Below are 15093 nucleotides of genomic sequence, written 5' to 3'. Positions count from 1 at the left end.
TATAAAGCCCTTCTACTAGTCTCCCAGAACAATTGATAAAATATTATTTTACACCCACCCACTCACCAATGTGGTATAATCTGGCATCAAAAAGATAGAAATGATCCCTCTTTGGCCCTCTGGGTTTTTGGCTGCTTGAGATAATACATCTGGAATCTGATTGAACTGGTAGATCAACCCAACTTCAAAACAATTACAGGATAGCCTTTTTTGCTAACTAATATAGTGCCAGATAGACCGTGTGATACCCACTCTGTGTTCTCCATTTCTTTCTCACTGCTTCTCTGCAACTGCCTCTTCTCCCCTTAAGAGTAAACTGGTCCTGCTGTCCACAAACACTTGGGTGAGAATCATATCTGCTGTTCACTCCACCACAATCCTCACAACTCTCCACCACAACCCACTCTACAACAACCTCAGCCCTCTTTGAGAATCATATCTGTTGGTCACTCCACCACAACCCTCTCTCTGTTAAATACCCTGTTCACACATCTAATTTAGCACTGCAAATAAAAATGAGCCTTCCTGAGGTAATATTTGATGCAGCTCAAATATCCATAACTACATATATTTTTAAATGCCAAAGCAGTGGTAAGCTCTTATTTTGGAAGCAAGGCAATTTCAAACTTTCACCTCTGTTTTAAAATAGGATGAGCTGAAGGCAGAACTGGTTTAGCCAACCAATCTCTGGGTAATAAGCACATGAGGATTTCTGCCTGTTAGTTTTTCATTCGTTTTCATTCAGAACTTCTTTTCCTCAAAAGAATTGCAAAAAAAATGGTTTTGGTAATTCAGAAATCACTTTTGGCATGGAAGGACTTGAGCTTTGCTAGTTGAGATACAGTACTGGGAAGATAAATCTTTGAACACTTACCAGTAGACGATTTTATATCAGGCACTTGATGGTGATACTTAAAAAGAAAATCTGATCTTCAAGTCCACATGACTGTATTTAAAAGAAACACAGATAAGGAGCTGGGATGACTTCTCAGTGATCTCTGCGTTACCTCCATCAAAACCAGTGACTATCTGGTGTTCCATCTAGAGTTTGTGTTTCCTAGTTTGGAGAAGCACAGAGCAGACAAAGCAAATTCCATAACTCAGGAATAAATAACCAGTGGTGTCCCTGAGAAGTCACCAAAGTTTCATCGCATTTGAATCCAAAGGAGAATTTTTCCATTCCTGCCTCAGAATTAGAAATAGGTTTGGATGAGCATCTGAAGATTCAGGTTTGAATTCTCATCCTTTCTCAGGGCTCACTAGTGACTTCAGACCAGTCACATTTCTCAACCTAACCTATTTTAAACAAGAAGGCTAAACCACCTTGACTTTGGTAGAAGAATGACCCAATGGAAATGTAACAAATGAACAAAGCAAGGTTTTTATGTACAGTTGTACAATTGTAGTACAAAACAGTGATTTTCAGCTACTAAGGTAAGGACTTTCCTGAAGGCCAGGAAACAGCTTCTGAGGGTGTCAAGGCTTAACTAAGTAAGTCTGTCAAGTAAACAGGTCCCAAATGCAAGACTGAGATAAGAAATTGTGGTTTGATTGTTCCTTATTCATTCTGCCCATCTATAGAGTATGCTCTAGCCTTCTAGCACATCGGGATTCACAGCAATTTAATTGCCTCATGAAGGTCTGCTTTTCCAACATTAGAAAAGGAAGCACCTGGTGGATTTCAAGATTTACATTCTGCAGAACAGAAATAAATGGTTAGAGTGACCTTATTAACTACCGCTCCCATGGGGATAGTCATTTCCTGGTGCAAAAAGCAAGAACTGAGAAACTGGGCCATCAGAAATAATTATGTGTAAAGCTGTTACCCCGTAAGATAGAATTACCTGAGGAAAAAAAGAATTAAGTATGAATCAGCCTAAGATTTAGCCGGTGGGAAAATCCGTAAAGATAGATTCTACTGCCCTCTTGTGAAACTTGTTCCTAGTGAAAGCTCTGGACTCTGAAAGTGGGGGAAGAGCTGTTGTCTAAGATGCAGAAACTCACAACCACAACTGCCCCTTAGAAAAATGCTCAAGGTGGCAAGAGAAAAGAGGAAGACATCAAAAGCTGGCCTGTTGTGATATAATGGCATCTACTTCTGTAAGCTCCAGTACAGACAGTCCTCGACTTACGAGAGTTCATTTAGTGGCCGTTCAAAGTTACAACGGCACTGAAAAAAGTGACGTATGAGCGTTTTTCACAGTCACAACTTTTGCAGCATCCCCCTGATCATGGGATCAAAATTCAAACGCTTGGCAACCGGCTCGTATTTGTGACCGTTGCTGTGTCCCAAGGTCATATGATCACTTTTTGTGATCTTGTCACAAGCAAAGTCAATGGGGAAGCCAGATTCACTTAACAACTGGGTTACTGTTGTTCATTTAACAACTGTGACAAGAAAGGTTGTAAAATCAGGCAAAGCTCACTTAACAAATGTTTCACTTAACAACAGAAATGTTGGGCTCAATTTTGGTCATAAGTTGAGGACCACCTGTGCTGAGATAATTCAGTTTTCCTGATCCTTACTCTACTGCAACCTCTTGACACCCCAGGAATCTTTCTCAGCATTGCCTATCTATCTCCAAGTGAGGAGTGTAACGCTGTCAGCCCCAGGATCAGAGGTATCTCCCAAAACATGTTTGTGCCCCCCCCCCCGAATCCTTTCAAAATTTACCTCTGAACTGTAAAGTCTATTTAGCTAAAATCCACATTCTTGAATATATAAGGACTAAGGAGTTAATTGCATGACATGAATTTCTAATACTACTTAAATTCATTCAAGGTTCCCCCCTCAATTAACTCAGTTCTTTTATCTGACATAACCCCCTTTTCTGAATCTAAATCCAGCATGCCAATCCAGTACTAGCCAAGTGTTACTCTTGACCTAATGAAAGTGGTGCACCCCTGCTTTAAATACTTGGTCTGCTCTTGGTTTCCTGTTGGGGCAGGGCCAAGATGTGGTGGCCTATTACCATGACAAAGGAGCAGAACTGTCATGGCAACAGGAAATGTTCTACTTGTTCCCTGAAGTTCTACCCCAGGTGGCTACAGCTTCAGAAAATGGTGTCGGTCTTATCTCCCCAGGATAACTGGAATCAGAAACCAATGATGCGTTTGAGGAGCAGATGTGTTCATCTGTGCTTCTTTAAAAAAAAGAAGCATTGGTCGCCTGACTTTATTCATTATATTATATTTACAATGCAGTTTCCATCATGGATAAGGGGGTTCACAGATAGTAGGTTAGTCTTCCATCTAGGCATTAACCAGATTCAGATGTTCAGCACCATGTATGTTCAAAACCATATATTGAGACAAGATATCAGCACTATAGTTTGGTTACCTCTGGAATCTAACCCATCCCATCCCACATACTAGCTGAGCTCTGATTTCCTGGACTTAATGATTGTCCTCACCTAGTCCCATTCTTTTCCCATGAAATTCAGAAGAACCCTCTGAATATCTCCTGTACCTCCCATAGATGTTCCCACTAATCTACGTCTTGCACTAGACAATGAGTATCCTGATAAGTCTTTATTCAGTCCAGTAATGGAGGGAATCAACTGGAAAAAGGCAAATTTAGTCCTTGTTCCAGGGAAAAGTGACACTTAAATCTTTTAGACGCTCCTGGGAGATTTGGTCAAAACATTCACTCTGTGCCTTAGTCAGGTGGTTCTTCCAATCTCCAGAAATCCCTAGAAACCAAAACATAAAATAATAACTCATTAGAGTCAGACATGGTGGGGGAAAGTATTCTATGGCAGGGCTTTTCAACCGATGGTGTGCATACCACCGGTGGTACTTTAGCACCTGGCAGATGGTACATGACCTCTAGCCAAGTGTAGTGGGGGAGGGAATGAGCTAAAGTGGCGCCACACAGGCCTGGAGGAGACCAGCTGGAGCTGCAGGGCTCGGCAAAAGTCCCAGGACCTGCGCACTTGGCTGCATACTGTTTGGAGCGTCTGATGCATCCGGAAGAGAAAAGGAGGAGGAGGAGGGTGGAAAGAGGAGAAGCTATAAAAGGAGCAGGTTTTGTCAGGAGAGGAAAAAAAACACGGAGAAAGAGAAGAGAAGAGGTTTTTTGTTAGCGAAGGAGAGTGCGAGTGGCCTTTGCGAGCGAAGGGTAAGTGAAAGAGCAAGCGAGGGGCTTCTGTGAGCAACATGTGGGTGAAAGAGTAAGAGAGAAGCTTTGTCGAACAACATGTGAGTGAATGAGAGCGAGAGAAGCTTTTGTGAGCAACGTGTGAGTGAATGAGAGAGCTTTTGCGAGCAACATGTGAGTAAAAGAGCGAGAGAGAAGCTTTTGCGAGCAACATGTGAGTGAATGAGAGCAAGAGAGAAGCTTGTGCGAGCAACATGTGAGTGAACGGAGAAAGAAGAAAAGAGGCTTTTGTTAGCGAAGGAGAGAGCAAGCGAGCGGCCTTTGCGAGCGAAGGGTAAATGAAAGAGTGAGCGAGGGGCTTCTGCAAGCAACGAATGAGTGAAAGAGAGAAACTTTGTCGAGCAACGTGTGAGTGAAAGCAAGAGAGAAGCTTGTGCGAGCAACATGTGAGTGAATGAGAAGCTTGTGCGAGCAACGTGAGTGATTGAGCAAGAGAAGCTTGTACAAGCAACATGTGAGTGAATGAGCAAGAGAAGCTTATGCGAGCAACGTGTGAGTGAGCAAGAGAAGGTTGCAAGCAATGTGTGAGTGAAAGAGAAGCTTGTGTGAGCAATGTGTGAGTGAATGAGAGCAAGCAAGAGGCTTTTGCTAGCAAAAGGTGAGGGGAGGATTGCCAGCGAAGGGTGAGAGAAAAAGGGAAAAGTGAGGGGCAGAAGGAAAAAAGAAAAGAAAAGGTATTGACTTCTGAGTTCCACTGTTACAGTAGGAAGGAAGCATGAACATTGAACCTCAACTTTTTACATTTCCATAATATTATAAACTAACCATTTCTATAATAACAAATGAATCTAACCAGTAAAGCCCAAAATCCCCCCCCTTTTTTTTTAGTCATCAAGTTTTTGACACCTTGCTAAGTACTGCTGGTACGCGAATATTGTCATGTCCTGCTGGTACGCGAATATTGTCATGTCCTGCTGGTACGCGAATATTGTCATGTCCTAAAAGGTACAATCTGTGAAAAGGTTGAAAAGACCTGTTCTGTGGTATTTACCCAAAATAAATAGGAAGTTTTCCCCAAATAATTTGCCCTCAAATGTAAGAGAATAATCTTAAATTGACTAAGAAAACAAAAACAGAGATAGAAAATATTTTTCTGTCTAATCTTAATTTTGGGGATAATTATTATCTTAAAGTCAGAGTTGTTCCCCTTTGGGATAAATGCAGATCTCTTGTAGCTCTTAAGAAGAATTGAGCAACTAGGACTGTTCCTGAAAGTTTAATGTTTGAATTTCTAAATTATTTTTTCTTCCACATGGAGGAAATGCATTTGGAAATCCTAGTTCTATACAGGGCTATTACTTGGCCCTTGATATAGAATTCTTAAGAACGATGTCATCAAGATTATTTTTACTCATCTTAGTTGCTCTTCTTCGTACTTTTTACAAAGCCTCAACATCTTTTTTTGTAATATGGTGTCCAAAACTGGATGCCATATTCCAGCTATGGTCTTACTAAGGCTTTATAAAGCAGCACTAATCTTTCATGTGATTTTGATTCTGTGCCTCTGTTTATACAGCCAAGGATTCTATTAGCTTTTTTGGCTGCTGCCGCACACTGCTGGCTCATGTTTAAGTGATCGTCTACTAGGACTCCAAGGTCCCTCTCACAGTTACTGTTTTTGAGCCAGGTTTCGCCTAATCTGTACTTGTACCTTTGGTTTTTATCTGCCCACGTGTAAAATCTTGCTTTTCTCCACATTAAATTTCATTTTGTTGGATAGGGCCCATTGTTCAAGTCTGTCAAGATCTTTTTGGATCCTGAGCTTGTCTTCTGGAGTGTTGGCTATTCCTGCCAGCTTAGTGTCATCTGCAAATTTGTTGAGTTCCCTTTCTTTTCCCTCATCTAAATCATTTATGAAAATATTGTAGAATACTGGGCCTAAGACAGAATCTCGTGGTACTGCTTACTTCCCTTCATGTAGATGCAGTACCCGTAAGGACTACTCATTGAGTACGATTTGTCAGCCAGTTACAAATCCATCTGATGGTGATGCTGTCTATCCCACATTTTTCTAACTTATCAAGAAGTAGGTTGTCAAATGTCAAATGTCTTGCTGAAGTCTAAATATTCTATGTAAACAGCATTTCGCTGGTCTACTAATTTAGTCACTTGGTCAAAGAATGAAATAAGATTGGTTTGGCATGATCTGTTTTTAACAAACCTATGCTGGCTTCTAGTTACATCTTTATTTGTTTCTAGATATTCACAGATCTGTTTTTTGATTATTTTTTCCAGTATCTTCCCTGATGTTAGGCTGATTAGCCTGTAATTTCCCGGGTCTGTTTTCTTTTTCATTTTTTGAAAATGGGAACCACATCAATTCTTTTCCAATTCTCTGGTTGTTCCCCAGTGCTCCAAGATTTTTTAAAGATATGATACAATGGTTCTGAGATAACATCTGCCAGCTCCTTCAGAACTCTGGGATGTAATCCATCAGGTCCTGGTGATTTATATTCATCAAGGTCAGACAGGTGTTCTCTTAACATTTTATTGCTCATTTTAATTTTTATTTCTAGTCTGTCTTTTACAGTTATGATTTTATGTTTCAGTGTAAATATAAGAAGCCAAATGATCAGACCAGCAAAGGAAAAGACTCATATGTCATTTTTCTTAACTATTTCTGTTAAGCATGGCACCACAGAGTACAACAAACCTTGGACTATAAAGCTAGGGATCAGTGTCTCCACCCTTCTAGTCCTATTGACTAGGAACTGTTGAAACCCTACTTTCTAAGAACAACATTGTACCACTGGGTAGATCAAATTATTGATCGACACCAGCCAAAAAGCTGTGACTACAGTCCTGAAGACAATATGCCTCAGAATGATTTCTTAGCCAGAGAATGGCAGAAGGCTTGACGGTGTGATGTTAATATGTGTGTGCACCCCATTATAATTAATTCACTATTTTTAAGTGTTTTTCACGAACCTGGTCCCATGCAGACAAGCCAAAACTGAACCCCAGAATTCAGATTGATGCTGTGAATCCTAACAGCTGTAGTCCAAAGCAAGTGAATCAGGCTGAGGAAAGCTAATCTTGAGAATCATTTGATGTCAACACAGGATATGAGCAAGGTGGCATAAATGCTTCCAGAGAAATGCTAAAGAGATGAGATGAGAACCTCAGAAAGGAGTTGAAGGAACTGGAAGGACAGAAGAGGATCCTGCCAAGTCTTACAGCTCAAAAACCCTGCAGCTGGCAAGGAAAGCAAAGAGATTGGAGTTTAGCGGCATCCCTGTGAAATAGTATTTCCCAACCTTGACCATTTCTGAGTTGGGGGACTTTAGCCGCCAGCATTCCACTGCCAGCAAGGCCATTGATAAGAATTCTGGATGTTGAAGTCCATACCCCTAAAAATGGCCAAGGTTGGAAACCACCGTCCTAGAACATCACCCTGATTGAGGCTGTTCCAGATGGCAAATCCTTCCCCGTTCCATCCCTTCATCACCTTTGCGAAGGAAAGCACTTTTCTTTTGGTTCATGATGAACTTCGGCGTGAGTGAGAAGTTGGACATCTTATTACTCTTCATGGATTCGAAGGAGGCATTCGCAACCACGGAGTCAATGGCTGAATCATCTAAGTCTTTGCCTAAGAACTGGCTGATACGAACAACACTCCCTCGCAGATCCTGGAGGACAACCAGACAAGAGAGTCTGAAAACCACCCTGAAAAGCATAACACCTGGCATCGTTAGTTCTGCTCAAAACAGAAAGTGTTTCAAACTCAGTTTTAGCTAGCATACTTCTTCCAAAACCATCAATGCCCTTACACCATTGGAAGAACTCTAGTCCAGGGAGGGGACCAAAGCAATTGCACCCCCAAGCCTTCACAACAATATTGCTTTCAGAAGGCTTTTTCAGTAAAGCATCCAAATTCATCAGACATATATAGCACTTAGGAATGTTTAACTTGGTGTCTTTTAAGGAGCCTCAGTGGATTAAGTCAACACAACAAGCCCAACCAAGTGGAGGGTTAGAAAGTCAGAATTCAATCATTCTTTTTTTTCAAAGCTGGTTTGAATTGTGTTGCCTGAACTTGAGAGATCCTGGCCTAGACATAAAAACCCTGGGATACAATAAACTTATTTAATCCCTCTTTCTACCTTGGAGGACCTGGCCAGTTACAGTCCTCTCTTCTTCATAAAGTGCTTACTATTATGGCCACTGTTGAACATTGTTGTATACAGAGAGGCATTTGGATCTCACAGATTAAATCTTCTTCATTCCCTTCTTAATGGTAGGGTATCATGTTAAATGGAGAATTGAGTTGTACATGTATTCAGACTTGGCAATTCTATAACATTCCTGTGTAAACATACACAGAACAATAGAAGAGAATATCTAAAACTCGGGGTTGAACAACAGAGGTCTCGATGCTCTCTGAGCTTGGTTGTTTGCTTGTAATTTTGTTGCCCAACTAGGTAACATCATCATTGTTATCAGCAGCAAACTCCATACACAACTTGTACTGAAGATGTTTCCTTGTTAGGTAATGAAATGTTTCCAAGGAAACAGCCAAGTTCAGAGAACATCCAAGAACTCCATACACAGTACACATACCTCTGCGACAAATTAATCATAAACTAATGTGTTTTCATTTAATCAAAAAACCACCAAACCGAGGTGGTGTGATCAGTTTTTGGTTCAGTCATTTATGGGAATAAAGAAAATTGGGTTAACTTATTACACTGTGGTTGAATTAACCATGGTTTTGAGTGCTGTGAGAATATAGACATTCAAAGGCACCGTGATTACTGGGCAAACAAGAAAACCTGACTCATACATGTATTTTGCTTGAAACATAGCAAATAATATATTGTTATTTATGGCGTTGTAAGCAGTCCAAAGTCAGTTGATAGTAAGTAAGTAAATAATCACTCAGTGGTCTAGCAAAGAATAAGCTATGTCTTCATGGCACAAACAGGTGGGAAGATCTCCTCCACACACATTTTGCACCTTGGAGAGCATAAAGCATTGAACTAGCCAAGGATTTGTGAAAGCAGGACAGTCATCCCTGCTGATTATCACCAAAAGGATAGTGTGAGGATTCCCACACTTTTTAAATGACCTTCAGAATCTGACTATCTCGGTCAAATCCAGGAATCTGCTACCCCTAGTGGTTGTATAACACCCAGTTGAATTGACAAGCAAAATAACATAATAACAACCTCTTGCAACTCCTCATATGTAATGAAGAAGAAGTTCTCTTTGTCCTTCAATTTCATCCAACCTTTAACGTGGTCAAACCAGGATCCAAAAGGCACTGTAACCACAAGAGGAATTAGATGTGAAGATTGAGAGAAAAGAAGACATATGGGGAGGGAAGAAGACCAAAATGTTTTTCTACACCGATTCCTTCATTCACTTACCATCTCCCTTCAGAAAGCCCTCAAGAAATTGATCCAAGGTGCCAGGGTCTTTATAGGGGTGAAACATTGAAGCAAAATGATACAGGGACACCAAGACATCTTTGGGGTTTCTGACTGTGTAGATTATCTATGTACATAAAAAAGTGGGATGGTTGGAAGAATAATTAGATGCAAAATCAGAAAATAGCAGAGCCTATCTAGGCAAACATGCCCTCCTAAAAATAGATTTTATTCCTTTCCCAATAGCTGGTTTCTCTGGTCTGCAAGTCAGCTATTGATAAATGTGGCAGGGCAAAATAATAATTATAACACAGGTAGCCTCCACTTACAACCATGGTTGAGTCCAAAATTTTCATTGCTAAGCAAGGCAATTGTTAAGTGAGTCGCACCCCATTTTTGTCATGGTTGTTAAAGAAACACTGCAGTTGTTCCCCGTTGAATTTGCTGGTCAGAGGTTGGGTGGGAAGGTCCCAAAGAGAGATCACATGATCCACAGGACACTGAAACCATCATAAATACATGCTGGTTGCCAAGAGCCCAGATTTTGGTCATAGGATCATGGGGATGCTGCTATAGTCATAAGTGTGAGAATTGGTCATAGGTTTTTCAGTGCTGTTGTAACATTGAATGCTCACTAATGGTTGTATGTCAAGGACTACCTGTAATAGGCCTATTGTTTTACATCTAAAAGGAGACCACTGGGAATGGAATGTGAGCCCAATCAGAAGCTTTTCCCTCCAAGTTTGCTGAACTTAGACATCATATTTAAATGGGGCCACCAAATAAACTGTGGCGATGAAGAAGAGGGGGTGCCTTGTCAATCATGGAGAGATGGCAGTCTCTCTTTTCGATCCAAGGAAAGCCCTCTAAACTGGCAGGGGAAAGACCGGCCACACCTCTGCAGGCCGGCCATTAGCTGCTGACAACCGAAGAACAATAACTTTAATTAGCACATCGTAAACAGCATGTCTGGACTGGGTGAGAATATTGATCCTTTCTTTACTATTTTACAACTGAATTTCCTGGGTAAGGCTCCCAAGAAGCTTAAAACCTCTGGATGTGAATGGAAGCGGTGTTTTAATTTTTTTTATAGGGGACAGAAATACACAATACTGAAGTGAAAGTAATGCAAAGTCTAACTTTCTTTGCCAAGCAGCTTTCCAGGCCAAGGCAATTAAATCGCCCAAGATGGAAGTCTGTCATGATCATAATTTCCCTCTTACCTTAGCTTTGGATTTGAAGAAAGACTTGGCAAAAAGATGTGCAGGCAGATGAGAGCTAATAATGCGTGGCGACTTATTGGTCAAAGCTGTCCTGTATCCTATCACTGTTTCGAACCAGGGACCTCGATCCCAATTAGGCGTGGTTTGGCACCACGTAGGATCTCCATTGCTACGGATGAGACTTAAAATCTCCAGCATCCACACTGTTCCTAAAAAAAAGTCCCCACCATTCCAAGAAAGCAGTATTTAATCCATCTGAATCCTGGTTACTTTATGCCCCTCGTTTTATATGTATGCCCCATCTTTCTAGAATAAAAATCAGGATGATGTACAGGTAGTCCTCAACTTATAACCTCAATTGAGCCCAAAATTTTGATCATGTGACCATGAGGATGCTGCAACAGTCGTAAGTGTGAAAAAGTTACTTTTTCTCAGTGCCATTGTAACTTTGAACAGTCACTAAATGAACTGTTATAAGTTGAGGACTACCTGTACCCAGAAGGTCACAGCTGTATTTCTCTAAACATGCTGTGACCTAAGCAAGGCCTGTTTAGTTTCAGCCAGAAAATTGCATCATCGGACTTCATGCTACTGAATTGGTCTACAAGTAGTCCTCGACTTATGATCAGTCGCTTAGCAACCATCTGAAATTCTGACAGACCTGTCTGGGGGATATTGACAACCAGGATTATGTAACAACCAGCATTCACTTAAACACAATTTGGTGCTTGGTAACGGGACCACATTATATCGGCCGTCTGCAGCATCCTACTCTCATGTGTTGTTTTATGACAGTTTTGCCAAATACTAGCATTTACTTCCGGTTTTCAGCAAAACTGCATCGATCCTGGACCTTTGGTTCACTTAACAACATGTTGGCATTCATGACAACATCCATTATGGTCATAATTTGAGAACTACTTATACATCTCTTAACTCAGGGGTAGAAAACCTTGCTTAGCTGCTTTGATAGCTACCGGATCTCTTAATATTTAGCAAAACCAGGCCAATCATCTGGATAGAATTGCCCAAGCCTAATAAAATCAAAATTAGAACAGCCTTTCCCAAGCTGGTTGACTCTCCAGATGTGTATAGCAATAACTACACCAGCTATGTAATTCAGGTAGTTGAATTACATCTGGGGAAGACAATGGTGAACTAAGACCATTAGCTTATTTTCAATATTTTCCTTCTGTTCTTCCCTCGCTTTATTAGGTGCCATCCAAACAGGGCTTCCCAAAAACCTACAGAATCCCAATTGTACAATTGCTCAGTTTAATTCTGAACAACAACAAAAAATACTTTTGTATATACATAATTGAACATCTCCTTTTTATCTCAGCAATTACACACAGTAATTATCTACACGCTTGTAGAGTACATATATTAATAGTTCTTTGAGAGAACTAAGAAGATTCCTGTCTGTGAAAGCCAAAAGACCCCATGTCATCTGACCTCTCTTGGTGTCTAATCCCGTGTTTCTCTATCTTGGCAAATTGAGATGCATAGAGTTCAAGTTCCAGAATTCCCCAACCCAATTTTCTCAGAGAATTCTGGGAGTTGAAGTCCACACATCTTAAAGTTGTCAAGGTTGAAAAAGCCTGGTTTGATCTGAAGTTTCCTGAATGCTTCTTTGAACTTTTTGAAACTACAAATATTTATTTCTATTTATTAACAAAGTGGCACAAATGCTTCCAAAGGATGCCATGCAGTGGTGGGATTCAGCCAGTTCGCACCACTTCGGCAGAACCGGTAGCTAATTTTTTGTTGCCCAGGCCCAGAATGGACTTCCAGAAGCGGCATCCACACAGAGAACTGGCTGTTCACATATTTGAATCCCACCACTGATGCTATGCATATTATTATCTAAGCTCAAGCCATGTAACATCATTCATTTGCCTCCATAACCTAAGGTAAAAGTTTCCAAGGTAAAAGTTAAAATATTTTATACAGTAAAATATTAAAACAAATTTAAAAGTTTTAGCTGCTTTTAAATGTCACATATTCACTGCTAGTGCTGTCTACTGTTGTTTTTTGTTGTTGCTGATTTGTCCAAAAGCAGTGTTTTGTAAAAGTTGTTTATGCTTTTATTAAGAATTAGATCCCATTTGGAAATTGAATGGGACACCAAGTCTATTTTTCTTTAAAACACACACACACAAATAGAATCGACTTGCTTTCACGCACTAATCTGAAGCATTTTCCCTCCCCACAAGTAGCCCAAGAAATTCTACCTGACTTCTGATAAGTGACATTGAAAATATCGTCATCTCGAACTTGGAAATCCTTTTCTACCATCTGCAACACAGGTCCTGCATAGATGACTTGAGGAAAACTGATCCCTTTATACTGGAAATACTCTTGGAACATCCTGGAGCCCAGCAGATGATAAGGAAAGTTTTGAAAATAAGTGTGAAACTTGGCGGCAAAACCAAATTCAAAGGATTCTCCCTTTCCGCCAGGAGAATTAGTAGTGTCCTCTGAAAATGAGAACAGATTTATGAATGTTTGACAATGAGGAAGAGAAAAAGCAGCAGCATGGAGTGGCAGAGAGAAAATTGGAACTCAAATAGTCTTGGTTCACGATCTATTTGCTACTTTAAGAAGGAAAAAAAAACCTCCAGACCTCTCAGATACGTCCAATTACAGCTATAACAGCCAGAGCTTCAATTTGGAGGTTATGGAAAGCTGATGGGCTATAGCAAAGTATCTCTTCTCCCTCATTAGCTTTTTTTTCTTTTTATTTGTTCTGTCTCGAGGCAGTAAGAATTTGTTTGAGCACCCTCACATGCGCAAACACAGACAACGGGACACCTAAACAGCTTCTCGGCAAGCTTAGATGCTGTGTATAATTCTCAGGCTTCATAAAAAATAGCAGAAAAATCCCTACTGGAACAAATTAAAATCTCATCTAGGATGGAATGAGAATTTCATTCATATATGGGTTATGGTTGATGTTGTTTTAATAAGTTACAGAATTGGCAACTCGTTTCAAAAATGGGAAGGAAACCCTAAGCTTTTTCTGAGGAGTGTCTGGTCATATTAGGAAGCTGTTAGATACAACATACTCCATACTCTATGCTAGAAATACATTGATTTATTGCATTTTGGCTGTTGCAGATTAGTGAGAATTTTGCTAAGTTTGTTTTTAAGATAAGTGCTTCAAAAACATTCACAAGTTTATGTATAAACAGGATCAAAAGTAATGTTTTATGTATATTTCATTACAGTGCAAGACTGAAAATACTAGATTTAAAAAAAAATACAGGAGAAAGCAAAATTAATAGATTAATTCATCTTCAGTTTTTTTTATACCTGTACTTATTTATATCTGTACTTCCTTCCTTTCCTGAAAGGAATTAAGAGCAGGAATTCCCTCTTCCCTGTTTTATCTTCACAACAACCCTGTGAGATAGGTTAAACTGAGAAGTAGCAATTGACCCAAAGTTACTTGTCTCCTAGACCTGGTGCTGTTAGAGCAGATAGTTCTAGAAAGCATAAACAGACAAGAAAAAAGAATTGCTTTGACTGGGTGCTTAATAGCATTAGAATATAAATTGTAGTAGTAGTAGTAGTAGTAGTAGTAGTAGTAGTAGTAGTAGTAGTAGTAGTAGTAATACATTTAACATCATCAAACAACAACTTTTGCCTATCCCAAATCTTTGGGAAGGTCACAATAGGTGAATAAAAATGCCAAATCCAATTTGAACATCTGGCTGATGGTGCAGCCATCTATAATTATAACAATAACATTAAAAAATGTGGATGAAGAAGTTCACTACAAGTATCCAGGAATCCTTCAAGCTGACATCAACCACACAGAAATCAAGACAAAGGTTAGAAGTGAATACATCATGAAGAAAGTCTGAAAGTCCAAATTCAGTGCAAGAAGTACCATCAAGGCAATTAAACCTGGGCAATTCCAATCATCAGGTACACAGCTGGAATGGTAGACTGGAGGTAAGCAGAATTAAAAGCTCTGGATAAGAAGACTAGAAAAATAATGACGATAAATCATACCCTTCATTCATGCACTGATGTTGACAGAGCCTACTTACCAAGGAGTATATGCGGGCGTGAAATGTTGCAAGGACACCAGATAGCTGAAGAAATAAAAAGGACATTGGAAGAATATCTGAAGGATATTCCTCTGTCCTTGTGCTTTTGGACCTCTCAGCGGCTTTTGATACTGTGGACCATGGTATCATGCTGCGGCGTCTCGGTGAGTTAGGAGTGGGAGGCACTGTTATGCAGTGGTTCTCCTCCTTCCTCACCGACCGTACGCAGTCTGTATTGGCAGGGGGACAGAGGTCGACTCCTAGGCCCCTAACTTGTGGGGTGC

General features: G+C 40.2%; 1 protein-coding gene across 1 annotated transcript; it reads right to left on the bottom strand.

Annotated features, from left to right (window-relative positions):
* Positions 1 to 3576: 3576 nt before the first annotated feature.
* SULT2B1 (sulfotransferase family 2B member 1) lies at positions 3577 to 13121 on the bottom strand. Its single transcript, XM_015810940.1, has 6 exons — positions 12986 to 13121; positions 10752 to 10960; positions 9529 to 9655; positions 9328 to 9422; positions 7608 to 7788; positions 3577 to 3692 (listed from the first exon to the last, which is right to left on the bottom strand). Exons 1-6 carry the CDS (start codon positions 13119 to 13121, stop codon positions 3577 to 3579), a joined length of 864 nt encoding a protein of 287 aa, XP_015666426.1.
* Between the last annotated feature and the right edge of the window lie 1972 nt (positions 13122 to 15093).

Source organism: Protobothrops mucrosquamatus, unplaced genomic scaffold (genome assembly GCF_001527695.2).
Source record: "Protobothrops mucrosquamatus isolate PMUCROS unplaced genomic scaffold, P.Mucros_1.0 scaffold25, whole genome shotgun sequence".
NCBI classification, from domain to species: domain Eukaryota; kingdom Metazoa; phylum Chordata; class Lepidosauria; order Squamata; family Viperidae; genus Protobothrops; species Protobothrops mucrosquamatus.
Note: the sequence above shows the minus strand (reverse complement) of the source record. Positions and strands in the feature narration are given on the sequence as shown.